This window comes from Ostrea edulis, chromosome 4, assembly GCF_947568905.1.
Source record: "Ostrea edulis chromosome 4, xbOstEdul1.1, whole genome shotgun sequence".
NCBI classification, from domain to species: Eukaryota; Metazoa; Mollusca; class Bivalvia; order Ostreida; family Ostreidae; genus Ostrea; species Ostrea edulis.
In genome coordinates, this window is record NC_079167.1 from 78,681,759 (window position 1) to 78,697,726 (window position 15,968).

The 15,968-nt window shown below is 34.4% G+C and overlaps 1 protein-coding gene across 1 annotated transcript in view; it reads right to left on the reverse strand.

Moving 5' to 3' along the window:
- Positions 1 to 734: 734 nt before the first annotated feature.
- LOC125663561 (receptor-type tyrosine-protein phosphatase alpha-like) overlaps positions 735 to 15,968 on the reverse strand; it is a 90,362-nt gene continuing 75,128 nt past the window's right edge. The window contains exons 11-28 of the mRNA XM_056163851.1: positions 12,463 to 12,595; positions 12,170 to 12,249; positions 11,752 to 11,930; positions 11,249 to 11,336; positions 11,096 to 11,166; positions 10,849 to 10,885; positions 10,574 to 10,671; positions 10,257 to 10,385; positions 9,119 to 9,267; positions 8,467 to 8,602; positions 6,911 to 7,069; positions 6,673 to 6,766; positions 6,197 to 6,267; positions 5,563 to 5,697; positions 3,543 to 3,662; positions 3,285 to 3,436; positions 2,864 to 2,999; positions 735 to 2,762 (exon numbers count right to left, since the gene is read on the reverse strand). Coding sequence (XP_056019826.1) covers positions 2,691 to 2,762; positions 2,864 to 2,999; positions 3,285 to 3,436; positions 3,543 to 3,662; positions 5,563 to 5,697; positions 6,197 to 6,267; positions 6,673 to 6,766; positions 6,911 to 7,069; positions 8,467 to 8,602; positions 9,119 to 9,267; positions 10,257 to 10,385; positions 10,574 to 10,671; positions 10,849 to 10,885; positions 11,096 to 11,166; positions 11,249 to 11,336; positions 11,752 to 11,930; positions 12,170 to 12,249; positions 12,463 to 12,595 — 2,039 coding nt within the window. The 3' untranslated portion in view covers positions 735 to 2,690. The remainder of the gene's footprint in view (positions 2,763 to 2,863; positions 3,000 to 3,284; positions 3,437 to 3,542; positions 3,663 to 5,562; positions 5,698 to 6,196; positions 6,268 to 6,672; positions 6,767 to 6,910; positions 7,070 to 8,466; positions 8,603 to 9,118; positions 9,268 to 10,256; positions 10,386 to 10,573; positions 10,672 to 10,848; positions 10,886 to 11,095; positions 11,167 to 11,248; positions 11,337 to 11,751; positions 11,931 to 12,169; positions 12,250 to 12,462; positions 12,596 to 15,968) is intronic.

Below are 15,968 nucleotides of genomic sequence, written 5' to 3' on the forward strand. Positions count from 1 at the left end.
AGGTTTGGTATTCATGGTCAGAGGTCAAGGTCACTGGGGTCCTTTGACCTTGATACTAGTTTGTATACATTGGCATCTTCTCATTTCCGAAGACCCCAGGACGCTATCATATTTTTCTAGTTATATCTCTTCTTCTATTAAGAATTCATTAAAACAATGGAAAAGAAGAAATCTGACTCCAATTGGCCAAATAACTGTTATAAAATCTCTAGCAATCTCAAAAATTGTACATTTGTTTATTTCCTTACCGAATCCATCAACAGATACTAAGTAAAAAAGTCTATAGTTACCCAGGAATATGAAAAGGGTGGTTTAAACATGATAAATATATAAAAATTTATTGCAAGTATTAAAAAATATGTTGGGTTAAAAAATTGTGGAGAGTTCAGCAAAATTGCAATTTGTCATAGACGAAGATATCAATATTAGTCAGGTCATTAGATATAGCCTAACATATGCATTAAAGAATATTGAAAAATCGAAAAACAAATTTTGGCAAGATGTTTTTAATTCTTGGAAAAAACTAGAGAATTGTTTTGAAAATGCATTGACACCAGAAAAAAATGGGTAAAACTGTTGTCTGGTACAACGAAAAACTTATAAATTAATGTCTTTGAAGAAATGGAGTAAAAACAATATTTACTTAATAAATTCGTTACTGGATGAGGAAGGAAATATAATGACTTATGCTCAATTCAAAACAATATTTGATGTTAAAACTATTTTTTTTGGGAGTAACACAAGTAGTAAAGAAAATGATGAAAGATTTTAATATTGATCATCTGATTAAAGAACAAGAACCAACTATTCCCTTACACATTTTATCTTTACTAGATGATAAAGCCAACACTAGAACAATTTACAAAATATTGAATTGTAGCAAAGAAAAACCAAATGGACAAAGAAAATGGGATAAACAATTTGAAATATCTAGTGAAGAATGGAGAGGAATTTATAAGGATGTTTTTATGAACACAAAATATAATAAATTACAATGGCTACAATATCGAGTAAATCATATAATTTTAACTACAAACACTTTTTTGAAAATGATTGGAAACGATTTATGCACTTTTTGTTTAGAGGAGAGAGAATCATTGAAATACATTGTGTATGATTGTGAAAAAAGTCAGTATTTTTTTTAAAGAAGTGTGCAATGTTGGTTTATTGAAACATTTTCATTCAATATTATAACTGATAAGATTACTTTTATCCTTGGATGTTCGAAAATTAAAATGGTAAACTTTGAAAATAACCATCTGAAACATTATATATACTTAACCAAATGTACAGGATATTGTTTGTCATTGAGTACATTTAAACCACTTGGACTAATGTATACAGAGTGGAAAAACAAATTGCAAGTAAATATAATTGTAGAGATCAATTTGAAAAGAAATGGAAATTATGTGAAACATTAGCTCAAGCATAACGTAAACTATGTTAAAACAAAAATATCCTAAAATGCTTCTTTTTTAGGATTATATACATTTGTTATAATTTTTTCTTTTTCTTCGTAAGAGATGAGGTGAATGTATGTTCAATCAATAGTGTGTTTAAAGTAGTATTTCATTAAATAACAACCTTGATATTACATCATATATCTGATTGATAATTATTATAGTATGATATTTATAAACTCAGCCAGAGTACATTGTCATTTTTTCTACTTTCTTTACTTCTAGCCATTGTTTAGTATGCTTGTCTGTCCGTGTGAATGTGTGAGCGAAAGAGTTGGAATTCTTTAAACCCTGTACCTTCTGGTCAGGTTGAGTTGTAAGGGTTGTGTAAAAGCCTGACTATATACCTGAATAAATGTTGTTAAAACTAAAAAAAGACGTTATATCTCTTGAATTTTGGAACTAATTTTTCCAAACATAGTTCTATGTTGGACCCACCTCCAAAATATAATTTAACCCCATTTAATCTGAAAACAAAAACATTTCTACACAACTAGATATATTGCTTATCACATCCTTGAATTTCTAATACTTTCATCTCCTGGTTACGGATAACGGCTGCGGACAGTTTAAGGCAGAAGCAGAAGAAGCGGAAGAATAGTTAATAAAAAGCAAGCAAATACAATAAGTGAAGTGTGGGTGAGTTAATGATACCAGTACATATAAACGCTCGGCATCAGGTGTGAATGTCATGGGTCCTCGGAGATGACCTTAAAAACGGATGTTCCGTGTCACAGTAGGTGTGGTACGCTAAAGAACACTCACTGCTCAATGGCCGTAAGCGTCGAGTATAGGCCTAAATTTGAAGCCCTTCACCGGTCTTGATGACGTCTCCATATGAGTGAAAAATTCTCGAGCGAGACGTTAAGCAAGATACAATCAATCAATCAAACAATATGTTGGACCTACCCCCAAAATATAACTTAACCCCATTTAATCTGAAAACAAAAACATTTCTACACAACTAAATATATTGCCTTATCACATCCTTGAGTTTCTAATACTTTCATGTACTGGTTACGGACAACGGCTGCGGACATTTTAAGGCAGAACAAGAAGCGGAAGAATAGTTAATAAGAAGCAAGCAAATACAATCAGTGAAGTGTGGGTGAGTCAATAATACCAGTACATATATAGTACTGGTCTCCAGTGAATGAAACAATTCTTCAATGTGTTTCCATTGTTATTTGGAGGAAGGCTGGTTGATGTCATAATCTCTTTGACTGGTCCTCAGCAATTCGCGTACACTGTGTTATTTTGGAGATGATCAGCAATGGCCTCGTAACAAAACTGATATTCTTCCTGAAATTAGAAAAACAAGGAGTTCTCTGTACATTTGATGTGCAAAGGAAAAGAAATCGTATTTAAAAATTGAGTGGAAAATGAAAGTATTTCAATCATACCAAAGAAGATATAAACTCTGGCCGTCGGATTTGGAGTTGTCTTGTGATTGTAAATATGTCCACCTCTGTATCCATGGTAAGTTGTTCCAGAGCATTGAATACAACCAAGAATTGTCCACATCGCTTGGTCCCATCACTAAGTAATATGCAAATTTATCTCATTACTCTGATGATAATAGAATTTATGAATTGAATTAATTTGCTATGCGACAAAATGACTATTTTCTGGAAGATTTTTTTTTATTAGAAGCGATATATAATTTCCACAAGTGTTATACCGGGTATATTTGTGTTATTTCTAGATTAAGAGAGTAATTGGCTTAACCCTTGACCAAATTAGCCTTTTTTAATCCCCAGGTCTGGATCTTCAAATAATTCTTAAGATATTACATATGTTTGCCAAAAAAAATCAAAATCAAACCTCGACAGAACCAGAATCCTTCCCTCGGGATGGGTCCTTTCCTCCACCCTCGCTTCATTGACGAGATCAAGTAAAACTCTCCGGTTTGAGGAGCCGCTTTCTGCTTTCCATCTTCTACATTCCAGTACGCAAACGCTCATACCGCTAGCTCCCTGAAATAATGTGTTTGAGACGAAACGAATCTTGGATTATAAATACCAAACAGTACTTCATGAAATGTAAAAACAAATTTCATCAGAAAACTTTGTAAATGGACACCTGTTGGTGTAGAGTAATGCTAGTCTTGGTGACTGTGGTTGTTTGTGTACAATCTGTCATTTTAGTCGTGAATGCTCCAACCGTTTTGCTTTCATTTTTAGCAGGAAGCCAAAGTGAAGACTGAAAAAGAAAACACAAACTTTGGGCATGGCTACAATAACGAAAGGATTCTACTATACAAAATGTAAAGCTCATGCCAATCGTAAACCGTCTTGAAGCATGTACGTAACTGCAATGACTGGTTGGTTTCTGAGGTTGCACAAGAAGTGTATGGTATTTTCGTCTAGACTGCTTGCATTTTGTAATTAAATGTGTTTATGTCGAGTTGAAAGATCGGAATTTTAATCCAGAAATAGAGTACAATGAAACAGCATAAATTTATGGTGTGTCCAGGGGTCCGTGTTTGCCCAACTATCTATTTTGTATTGCTTGTAGGAGTTATGAGATTGATCACTGTTCGTTATCTTCACCTTGCATGTAAATTTACAAAGTTACACACAATACTTATGTTACCGAACGTAACCTCTGAGTGTGATATTTAAACCGTTATTTATAAAACAATTACGCTAAAAGGACATCAGGGACAGTTTTGAAAGTTTACTGTGAGGTTTACAACCGAAATCAATACAAATGTATAAAACACAAAGTACAATTTCAAAATTTTCTTTAAAAACTATGATGATTATCTCTGTTGTAATTCTGAGAAACTCATCCAAACTATATAGAAAGGACATTTTGTAAACCTAAAAATGTACTCGCTCATTCACACTATATAGAAAGGATGTTTTGTAGACCTAGAAAATGTATTCACTCATTCACACTACATATAAAGGATAATTTGTAGACCTAGAAAATGTATTCACTCATTCAAACTATATAGAAAGAATAGTTTGTAGACCTAGAAAATGTATTCACTCGATACTACGAACTCCACCAAACCTTTCTATTTCATACCTATCAGTAGACTGTTATATGAGCATTGTCATCATATCAATAAAAGTTTAATAAATCATATATCGTAGAAGTTTCAACAGTTTAAATATCGAGATTCGTTAAATTGGTATGCATACAATGATACCACTTTCCTTTTTTTGCTCCAATTTAGCGATTGAGGTCACTCTACCCAAAATGCCCTCACCTACGACACCGCTGTACAACTTTGTGATAGACATTAATTTTTTCTACATAATCAATATTTATGTTCAATGAAGTTGCTATTGAAACATTTTTGGTACAATTTACAAGGCCAATTTCTTTCTTGTTTGAATTCAGTAAATAGACTAATGAAAAAGTGAAAATAACGAAGAATGACCACTGTAATAAATCCTATAAAGAATACAACATTTAAGAAGAGGACAAACACGTTCACCTGGACACACTGGTCAGAGGTGATATCGGATGCCAAGGAAGCATTTCCTTTTGACCGGTCACATCCGCCATTTTGATCAGGTTTACAAACGGAGTAATCCGTAGTCAAAATCAGTATGTAAAGAACGACTCTAGACAACTTTCCACCTAATGACGAGTTGTGCAATATTTGCAAATTAGATCATTATCATAACAATAGAATTTACAAAATGCTGCCTTTAAACGAGACTGTTGAAACTCACTAACAGCAACATATCTGTCAGTAGATTGTCTCGATTTAAAAATTGTTCATAGGCAGAATACGTTCTCGTATCTTGAATCAGTTGCGAGACAAACATCATATGCAGGTGGTAAAGGACTATTAATACATAAATATGGGAAGTTCACGATGAAGAAGCTGAAGTCATCCCATTTGTCATGAAGATTAAAATCAAATAATTATATAAATGTTCCATGATTTAAAAGTGCACATTAATTTTAATCTCTCAATATTAAATTTTGATGCTTATGTCCAACATCGTATAACTACAAATATTACACATGACGTCATTGTGACATCAGAATCATGCGCAGTAACCTGACAAATGATTGGTAAATGAAAAGATACAAGACTGCTCATTATACAAATTACAGGATTTTTTCTCGACCATACCGATTCGATTTCCACCAACGGGCTCAGGGATACAATTGTAGGTGCATAATAAGCCTTTACAAGTCTCAGGAAGTCCTCTGTGTAATCTGGTAGAGGATATTGAGCACTGATGAAATGGTCATTTCTTGTGAAAGACTGAAAATGAAAAAGAAATGAAAGACAGCATGCAGAACGTATCCATCACGTACACTGTACGTATTGTTGTATCTAATAGTTGCATTCAATGTAAATGATTTATACATTTGTAGTAGTAAATTATAATTAAGAATAAAATTAATTAATCATACATAAAAATCATAAACTGTTCCCGTAAGGAGATCCATAAATAATTTAAGCATATGAACGTTATCAATTGATAAGGTCTGTAAAATAAAGACAAACAATGACAGAATTGTTTTGATCTATACAGAAATTAACATTTATCATGGAATCTTTGAAAAAGTTCAGCTCCTAGGTGTACATTTTGTACTTTTGATTGTTCTTAGGTCTGACCATTTTCACCAGCGAATGGGTTTACTCTACTTTGTGAGGACAGATGTATATCAGAAAACCCTTGCTAGAAATAATGGCGGTCTGATAAACATATCGCCCTCATGTTCTATTGACAATTGTATATATTACACAGCAGACAAACCTGTAAACAAACTGCGTTGTAGTAGGTGTTCTTCCCTTTAGTGTTTGACAATGGACACATGTAACTTTCAACTGAAATGGTTTCAAGAAAAAATATACAATTCATCAGTCAGAAGGTTTTTATTTCTCTGGGTACCCTATATATATATAATAGCAGTTGATTCAGTCAAATTTAAAGGGTGATGAGCTAAAGTGTAATTATATCAAAATGGATTGCAGGAGGCCTAGGATCGAGCCACCTGGAAATCTCTTGTCGGCAGATATCAGTAAGAATGAATCTACATGTATATGTTAAGTGTTAAAGTGAAAATGCATTGTAAACTCTCTATATTAAAAGTGTGGTACCATTAGTGAAATGTAAGTATTCAACTGTGATGGGGATTGATAATTAATCGGTAATATTCTATCACTATTGCAAGATGGTTGAACTGCGTTTTGTGGCACCAAGGTATTCATGTACTATACAAACTGGTTTACCAGGCAGAACACTGGGTATGTAATTGGCCGAGACGTTTTGCCGCGCTGTTTTGTAGTCTTCTTGTGTGTTTTCTCGTCTTCCGGACAACAGGTCCTAGAAACAAGAACTGAAGATCATTCTCATGTCACATGTTACTGTACAAAATCAGAAATATCGTTCTAGAATATCCAACAAACTGTTCAAATCATTCAGGCTAAGATAGGCCAATGTTTATTAGAGATTCATATATAGAATCACCTGAAATTCAGCAGAAAGTGGTGATTTATTGGCTACTTCTCCGAGATTGATATAACAGGAATGATCCTGGAATTCTCGTAGAAATGTCCTGGATGATACAGACCTTCCTTTTCCTCGGAATGATTCAAGTAATGCCAAGTAGACAACTCTGTATTGATCCTTAAATATGGATTGTATTATAAACGGGTATTAAAAAAAAGCTAATTTTCTCTCTTTATATTATTTGTAATGATCTAACATTCTAAACTAACCCAATACACATATCTATATGAAAGGTGAAGACAACGAATAGCGATCAATCTCATAACTCCCACAAGCAATACAAAATAGATAATTAGGCAAACACGGACCCCCGGACACACCAGAATTGGGACCAGGCGCCCAGGAGGAGCAGGCATCCCCTGTTGAACGATCACACCCGCCGTGAGCCCCATATCCCGATCAGGCAAACGGAGACATCCGTAGTCAAAATCAGTGTGTCAAGAACGATGTAACTATCTGTATGAAACGCGTCAGAAAGCACCTGACGCAATGACAGGTTCCATTGATGAACTAGATCGTTATAACGACCATAGAATTTGCGAAATGCTTACTTTAATCGAGACTGTTGAAACCCCTGCACCATCAATTTGTTTGTTAGTAGCTTGCCTCGATTTAAAAACTGACTATACGCAGAACAAGCTCTTGCATACCGAATCAATTGAGAGATATAAACACCATATGATGCTGATAATAAAATATTGCTACATAGATATAGGAAGTTGACGATGAAGAAGCTGAAATCATCCCGTTTGTCATACAGTTGAGTTGTCAGTTTGCCGTTAATGTCTACTTTCAATAAAATATCTAAGTATGAGGCAGAAGTGGACGACTCTTTGGGGTTTTTCATTTCGAGCTCACAGGGATATATCGAATCGACATATGAATGAAAGTTATTATTATTAATAGACAAAACGTCGTCGAGATATCTAAATGTCGAATTGAAGGCCACAGCAAGATATTTTTTCTTCTCGCGTAGAAGTTTTTGAATAAATTCTGCTTCATATGAATTTAGAAACATGTCAACTAACAAAGGAGGACAATTAGTGCCCATGGAAATATGATATGTAACATGTCAAGGAGTGCAGGCATGATATAGCACATCTACCAACAATTCTTTGCAGAAGTTTTTGAATAAATTCTGCTTCATATAGAAATATGTCACCTAACAAAGTAGCACAATGCATGATATAACAGATCTACCAACAATTCTTTACAGAGAATTGAATGCTACTAACCAGATCTAGGACTTTGATTTCGAAGTTCCGTCTGAATGAGATTTGTTTGAAAACACCTGAACACCGATAAACGAGAACACATACGTAACAATTACCATTTCAATTGAAATTTATTATCTATAATCTATCATTGGGCCAAATGCTGTCTGACGTGTTTCATATCAAATGTTAGACCGTTCTTAGCACACTGATGTTTACTACGGATAACTCCGTTTACCTGATCAAGATATCCCGTAAAACTATCCACTAGGAATCAAAGAGAGTAAAACACAAACTTACGTCGCCCTGGATCATGTTAGCACGGCTGTTTCTCATGGTTTCTACATACTGCCGGGTATTAACTTTCCCGGTTATCTCCCCTCCCTTATTAAGCGCGTCCAATGCAATGTACGTCCCTGTCCTACCAATCCCTGCGCTGTATTGTTAAATAGAGGTCATTAGAAGTCATCAATATAATCAACGGTTGAAATAGAAGTCATCAATATAATCAAGGGTTAAAATGAAATTCATTAATATAATCAACGGTTAAAATAGAAGTAGTTGATATTATCAATGGTTAACATTCTAGTATATTAGACATGGATCTCAATTAATGATGTATAGTAAAATTATTTGATAAATAGGATTATTTTTGGGGAAAAACCCTTCAACAACAGTGACATTATCAGCATGGTAAATTATATTGAAAGTAATCAAAGTTCACTAAATCCTGTCTGGTGCGCGAAATGTTTAAAATCCAATTTCAGAATTTTGAATATATTTTGTGTCTTAGCTTGTACATTCCCAACAGTTTCTCATTGCTGTCATGAAGTAATGTTATTTTCACACTGAAAATATCACTGTTATGACTTCGACAGTGTGAAAATATTCAGTGGATGAATTATACTATGTTGCTATTGAAAAATATGAAAGAATAAATAGTAATACGCGCCTGCAGTGGACAAGAGTGTACTTCCCTGGATGTTCGACAGAAGTTTTCAGAACATGTCGATGGAATACCACGAGAGCCAACGGTTCTGGGACACCGTGGTCTGGCCACTGCGTGTAGTGGAACATGCACACATCACGCTCAACTTTATCCTGAAATTAAACAGTTAATGATCACCTATATGGAAAGTTGGAAATATTGGATATATCTGATGCAGAGAAAGGTGACGAAAAGATGCGTATCAAAATATTATAATTCATATAAATTGAACAAATTGTATACTGATGTTTCATAATCAGAATACGACATTTAAAATTCTGGATTCTGGCACCTGCATCATATTCTTCGAATCTTAATTCATCATATAATGGCCTGGATATTTTATCATGAGTTAATCTCATTATATTGCACTACAATTATGACGGGTAGGCATGATGTTAATATGTTTTCAAGGATTTGTCTTTAGTCATTAAATGAAATGAAAGTTATATTCCATGCATCTTCTAAATTTCCAACATTACAACTGAAGCACGTAAATACAAAACGTTCTGCATAAAACATTTTTGTTTGGAAGTTAGTAACGTTTATATATATATGCATTTGCGATAAAGGTAGAAATTGTTAATTGTTACTTTTTAATGTTACAGTTAGAGTGGGAAAGGTGGAATTGGGAACAATCTAAGCTTTACCAAAATAACTTTAGCAATGTAGTGCAATTTATCTTCATCGTAAGTTGTACAATCCAAAATTTTGAACTATCCAGACACAAAATTAGGCAACAAACTGTGAATTATACATTAGATGTAAAGCATACTATGTACATTCCGGTATGAGGTGCAATTCACTAGATATCAGGATATCCTCAATTTGATTCCTGTCATGTTCAGACTCAATATACATAGATAGAGAGTGTAAATTAAAGTGTGGGTTATCATTTTATTATAAGCACATAACCTTTCATCTATTTGTCTTCATAATCCACTTTTTGTCAATGATATAGGTGCACATTTTCTGCATGACAATTTTAATCTTATATTACAGATAATTCTGCTTCACATACTTTAATATAATTTTGGCCATAGCATGACCCATTTTCTCAGCTGACGTATAAAATTTAATGACGTAAACATGCAAGACTCACGGCGCTGTTTTGCAAGCGGAAGTGTCTGATGACGTAGTCCGCGTATACGTTTTCTCTCTGGTTTCGTATGCTGATGTTGCCTTTCTTTATCTTGTCACTGGAATTTGGCCAGTATTGGGCACATTTGTTCTGATAAAGATAGGGGCCAAGTAAGGTTATTATCATAATACAACTTTACTGCGAGTAAGATCACGTTACGTACATGAGAGCCATGTGATCAGTTTATTATCACCTTATTGCATACGTACAATTTGTATCCCTTGTATGCATACTATTAATCATTGATTTTGAATCATAATATCAAGTCTCTTTCTAACCTTATTTCCCTCTTTGAGATTCGTCAGACAAACAATTACACTAATGTCTTCTTGCCAGACCATTTTCCAGAAATCAACAGTTGTCTTTGATTTTGGTCCTGATAAATATAAACAGGCTTATTGGAACACACCCAGGATTCAGAGTAAACAATCACCTCACCAAACGAAAATGGCATGTCCAGTCGTCTATTTTAATGTTACAAATTCACAAAATATGTTGAAATAATAACGGGCACTTGAAAATCGATATATGAAGATATACATTGTATATTTACCTTGCGTTGCAATATACGATTTCTTTCCTTGCACATCCTGTGACCATGACGAAATTGAAGATTAATATCAGGAATAACTTTACTCATTGATTTTTCAACAATTTCAATCTGCCTTTCTTGTATAAAAACTAAATTATGGCTACTCATTTGCATTATATATGTAGATTTTATTTCTTTGGCGATACAGAGTTTTATTTGTGTACTTCATTAACACTAACCACTATAAAAATGGATTCAAATCACTGACCTCAATATAATTCGCGTTAATGTAGTCTGACTCTTTTGGCGATGTTTCCAGAACAACACGTGAATGGTCATCTACTCAAAACAAAATGTAGGCTGTTGATATTTATCACAACACTTATTACTAGTTCAAAGAATGTCACACTGAGACACTTACACGGGAAAATCGTTGTGTACCGATTTTTGGCCACATTTTCCTGTTTCTTTCCTTCATTACATGGGTGTAGTTGTCCTCTAGGAATTGTCTACACACACCAGTGAATGAAACGAAAAAATTGTATATGCAGAGAAATAATTTTAATGCACTAAAATATATATGCAACATTAACAGAATATGTTTAATATCTTATTTCTGTACAGAATAGTGAGAACTGATTCTTAATCTTATTACAAGTCTTCGTCAGATATCTTGAATGACTTGATTCCAAACTTACCTGTACAATGAACAAACTAAGACATGAGTTATATTTTCAAAACAAACAAACAAAACCACCACCAGCTTAAAGCCTCCAAAGACATAATACTAAAACGATTTGCTAAATCATTTCCATATATCAAGAAATTACAGACAATCATGCACAATATCCAATTAATTTCAATTGAACTATTCATATGTACGATTCATCTGTTACATAATTTTATTAATCAGAAGACGCATACCATATATTCTTCTTTTAACTTGGCATTCTGATTTTCAGACAAGACGAATATTGCTGTATCAAAATCTGCGACAGATATGTCTATTTTAGCATTCGTCATTAGCATTTCCTCGTTAGTTTTTAATTCTAAGCCAGGATTTCCGATTCCACTCATTTCCATATCTTCATGTCTTTTATCTCCTGTAAAACATTATACATGTTGTATCAAATTGACCTACGACACGTAATGCTAATGTAAGCCAACAGGAAAAATTAGCAACACGAAAATATTTACTTTTGCCTGTGCTTATCTCCCCCCACTATATCAGTGATTAAAACAAAGATTTCTAACATAGTTACCTTAATAATGAATATTGCTGATATGATATACTGTACTTGATAATATTAACAATAAGGTATCTTTACAGCAGCAGAATTACCTATTGTTAACGTTTCTGGGACAGAAGAAAATGTTATCGTCTCCGTATCATCATGCTTTTTCTCCTTCTTTCTTCTCCATCTACATAAATACAGAATGAAGTTTTAGTTTTGAGAGGAAGGTTTGTCTATATTTCATTGTTAATGTCTTAACAATTTTGTTTTAACATATCCTTTAAAATTGATTCATTCTTCTGTATAAATTTCACAAAGGAAAATGGTTAAAAATACATTATGTGATTCATTTGTCAATAGATTAACAATAAAATGTACCGTATAGATGAAGTACAAGTACCGTATAAACAGTATCCCTGTGATGAGTACAACAATAAGACCCACGGCTCCCACCGCCCCTCCCACAGCTCCTGTTACTGCGCCAGAATTTGTCGTATCAGATTGTGCTGCAGAACCTCCTGACTGCGAAGATTCTGATAATGGAAATATTCTCTCAAACGTATGATAACGGAGAAGAATTAACATAGAACGTTTTTGTTTTATTGCCTATCTGTTTAGGACAAGAAAAAACTTTGAAAAAGCACCATTTTCTTTCAACATATGTCGATTCGATATCCAGTTAACTCGAAATAAAAGATACCACAGAGAATCTTCCATATTTGCTTCGTACTTGAATATTTCATTGAATATAGATGTAAACCGCAAACCAACAACTCATCTTAATGACAAACGGGATGATTTCATCTTCTCTATCGTCATCTTCCAATGTCTATGTAGCAATACTTCATTGTCACCTGCGTATGTTGTTTATGTCTTCAACTGATTTGGTACACATGAGCTTGTTCTGCGTATGAACAGTTTTAACACGAGGCAGGCTAATGACAAACAAGTTTATGTTATACCTGTTTCAACAGTCTTGTTTAAAGTCAGCATTTCGCAAATGTTATGGTAGTTTTAACGACCTAGTTTGCTAATACAGTCTGTCATGGGGTTTAATCCTGTCTAACGTGTTTCGTATCAATTCTTAGGTCGTTACTCATACGCTGACTTTGACCATGGATTGATTGTATCTTGTTTTAACGTCCCTTTCGAGAATTTTCACTCACATGGAGTCGTCACCAATACCGCTGAAGGGCTTCAAATTTAGACCTAATTTCCGCGTTTACGGCTTTACAGACAAAACAACATCGAAAAATATACTGATTGGTATAGAATACATTCCTTTGATAGGTGTTGAACTATCATAACCTGGCATGGTGGAGTTATTTGAATTTCATACTGAACCTGGACGGGTCCAAATACTCGTTTAAGGTCCGATTCGTTGATTGTTCACTCCTGTCGAGTCATATCAAACTTTAGATGAAGTGTCACAATTTTGAGTTATGCATGGTGCTCACGACCGCAGCAGGTAGTGTTAAGACGCTTGGCGAAGAAACAGGTACCATCTATGAAAATGTCTATGGTTTGACGGGACGCTGGGACCGAGAACGGAACCCGGGCTTACCATTAGGTATATAAATGCAGGATAACGTAAGATAACTCCAAACGGAGTTACTTCCCGTTTTCAAACGTTCAGTGGAGAAACACTATAGATTTTTGCATCTGGACAATTATAAAATAGTATCGTACATTTTTTGTATATACCTGGTATATTTAGCATAACTAGTGATTTACAATACCAGTTCCACGAAAGCTATAACACAGAAGCGAATTTGACTCGAATATGAGGATATTTCGTCTGATGTACTAATATCGAATCTTATATATTTTTGCACTTTTAATGACAAATTAATCAAACAATTGTGAGGTTAATGCTAACTACTACTATCATTTATTCAATAATGTTCATTACAGGGTATAATTTTGAATTCGATTGAGAACCGTTCTTAGCGCACTGATTTTTACTACGGATAACTCAGTTTACCTGTTTGAGCTGTTCATGGTCAATATGAACGGATTTGGATTTGAGATAAATTTTGTGAATCGCGCTAGCGCATAGTCAATATGAACGGATTGTATCGCGCTCTGAAACTGGTTGGTTCATGGAGAAAAATGCGATTTGTAATATAAATATTGAAGTTATGAGATTGATCACAGAATATGGAATGTTTTAAATACTTTGTGGAACTTTGATATACTTTGAAGAATACAATCTTGATAATTTGGTAAAAACCGATTGCATGAAGTAATTGTACACAATATCTTACGTCTACAAATTCAAATGGTACATGTAACGTGACGATTGTAAATATATAACCTATGTAGATATATAGGACGATTCTACTTCGATCGATAGCCACATTGTGATTCCTAGTACCTGAGGAGAAAATCTAAAACATGGGACATATTTGAAATGTAATGTAGAACGTGTGATGATAATCTACAAAGATCTTGAGGCTTGATCCAGGAAGTCGTTGCTCTCATGAGTTGCAGCTCATAAAACCAAGGAATTACTCAATTTGCGACCATGACTTATAAACATAATATCTAACTAGAGATCGTTTTTATGAAAAACAAATGTCTCCTCAGCTCCCTAAATTGGAAGTGCTCCAAACGAAACCTCCTCCCCTTAATGTACTGCATGGTATGGAGGAGAAAGCATGAGCAGGAACATAAACATTATGAACTCCAATAAGCCACATAGGAGAAGTGTTCACAAACTAGTTTACACCCCCACCCCTCATATCCACTATACCTTCAAGGATAACAAATGGATCCTCCTGTTCCGATAATCATACAAAATTTCAAGTTAATCGGATAAGCAATATCAGAGGAGAAGTGATCACAAGCTATTTCAACATTATCCACCCCTCTTATATCTGCTATAACTTTTAGAAAAATAATTGGATCCTCCTGTTCCGACAATATGCATATCTACAAATAGCAATGAAGCTTTTTACAAAGTTTCAAATCTATCAGATAAACCATATAGGAGAATTGTTCACAAGCCATTATACATTCTCCACCCCTCTTAGATCCACTATAACTTTTAGGAAAATAATTGGATCATCCTGTCCCACCAATGTGCACATATACAAATGGTAATTAAGCATTGTACAAAGTTTCAAGTCTATCCGATATGCGATATAGGAGGAGAAGCGTTCACAAGATTTTGTGACAGACAGACGGACGGACAGACGACGGACAACAGGGATCAGAAAAGCTCAGTTGAGCTTTCAGCTCAGTTGAGATAAAAATAGAATATTCGTTGGCAAAATATAAAGTTAGACACTTACTTTCACTACAGTCAGGAGATCCCGTCCACCCAGAGGAACACGAACAGGATCCGTTAACATTGTCACAAACGCCGAGGCATTTCTGAGAACAATTCTGGGAGCAGTTGAGTCCATATGTTCCTTCTTCACATGCTTAAATACATACACAACGTACATATTCGCAATCAATGAGAAATTAACAATAAGTGTTACTATGCTTTATAAACTACATACATTTGTTGCAGAAACTTCCCAAATAACCGGGAATACAGCCCTCCAAACAAGATCCATTGATTAGATTGCATGTCATATTTCTACAATGACTGCTGCAGTGATTTCCACAACCTTTGCCGTACGTTTTTACTGCGCATTCTAAAAAAACATTAGAGGGAGGCAATATAAGATTATTTATTTATGATTCGAGCTTTTATGATGAAAAGGGGAATTTCGGACATCGAACAGCAATCAATCCCATAAATTCTATAAAGAGCACTACATAGAGAACAGGGCAAACACAGACCCATGGAAACACCAGAGGTGAGATCAGATGCCAAGGAGGAGTATGCATACCCTGTTGACCGATCACACCTGTCGTGGACCCTAAATTGTATCAGTTAAACAGAATAATCCG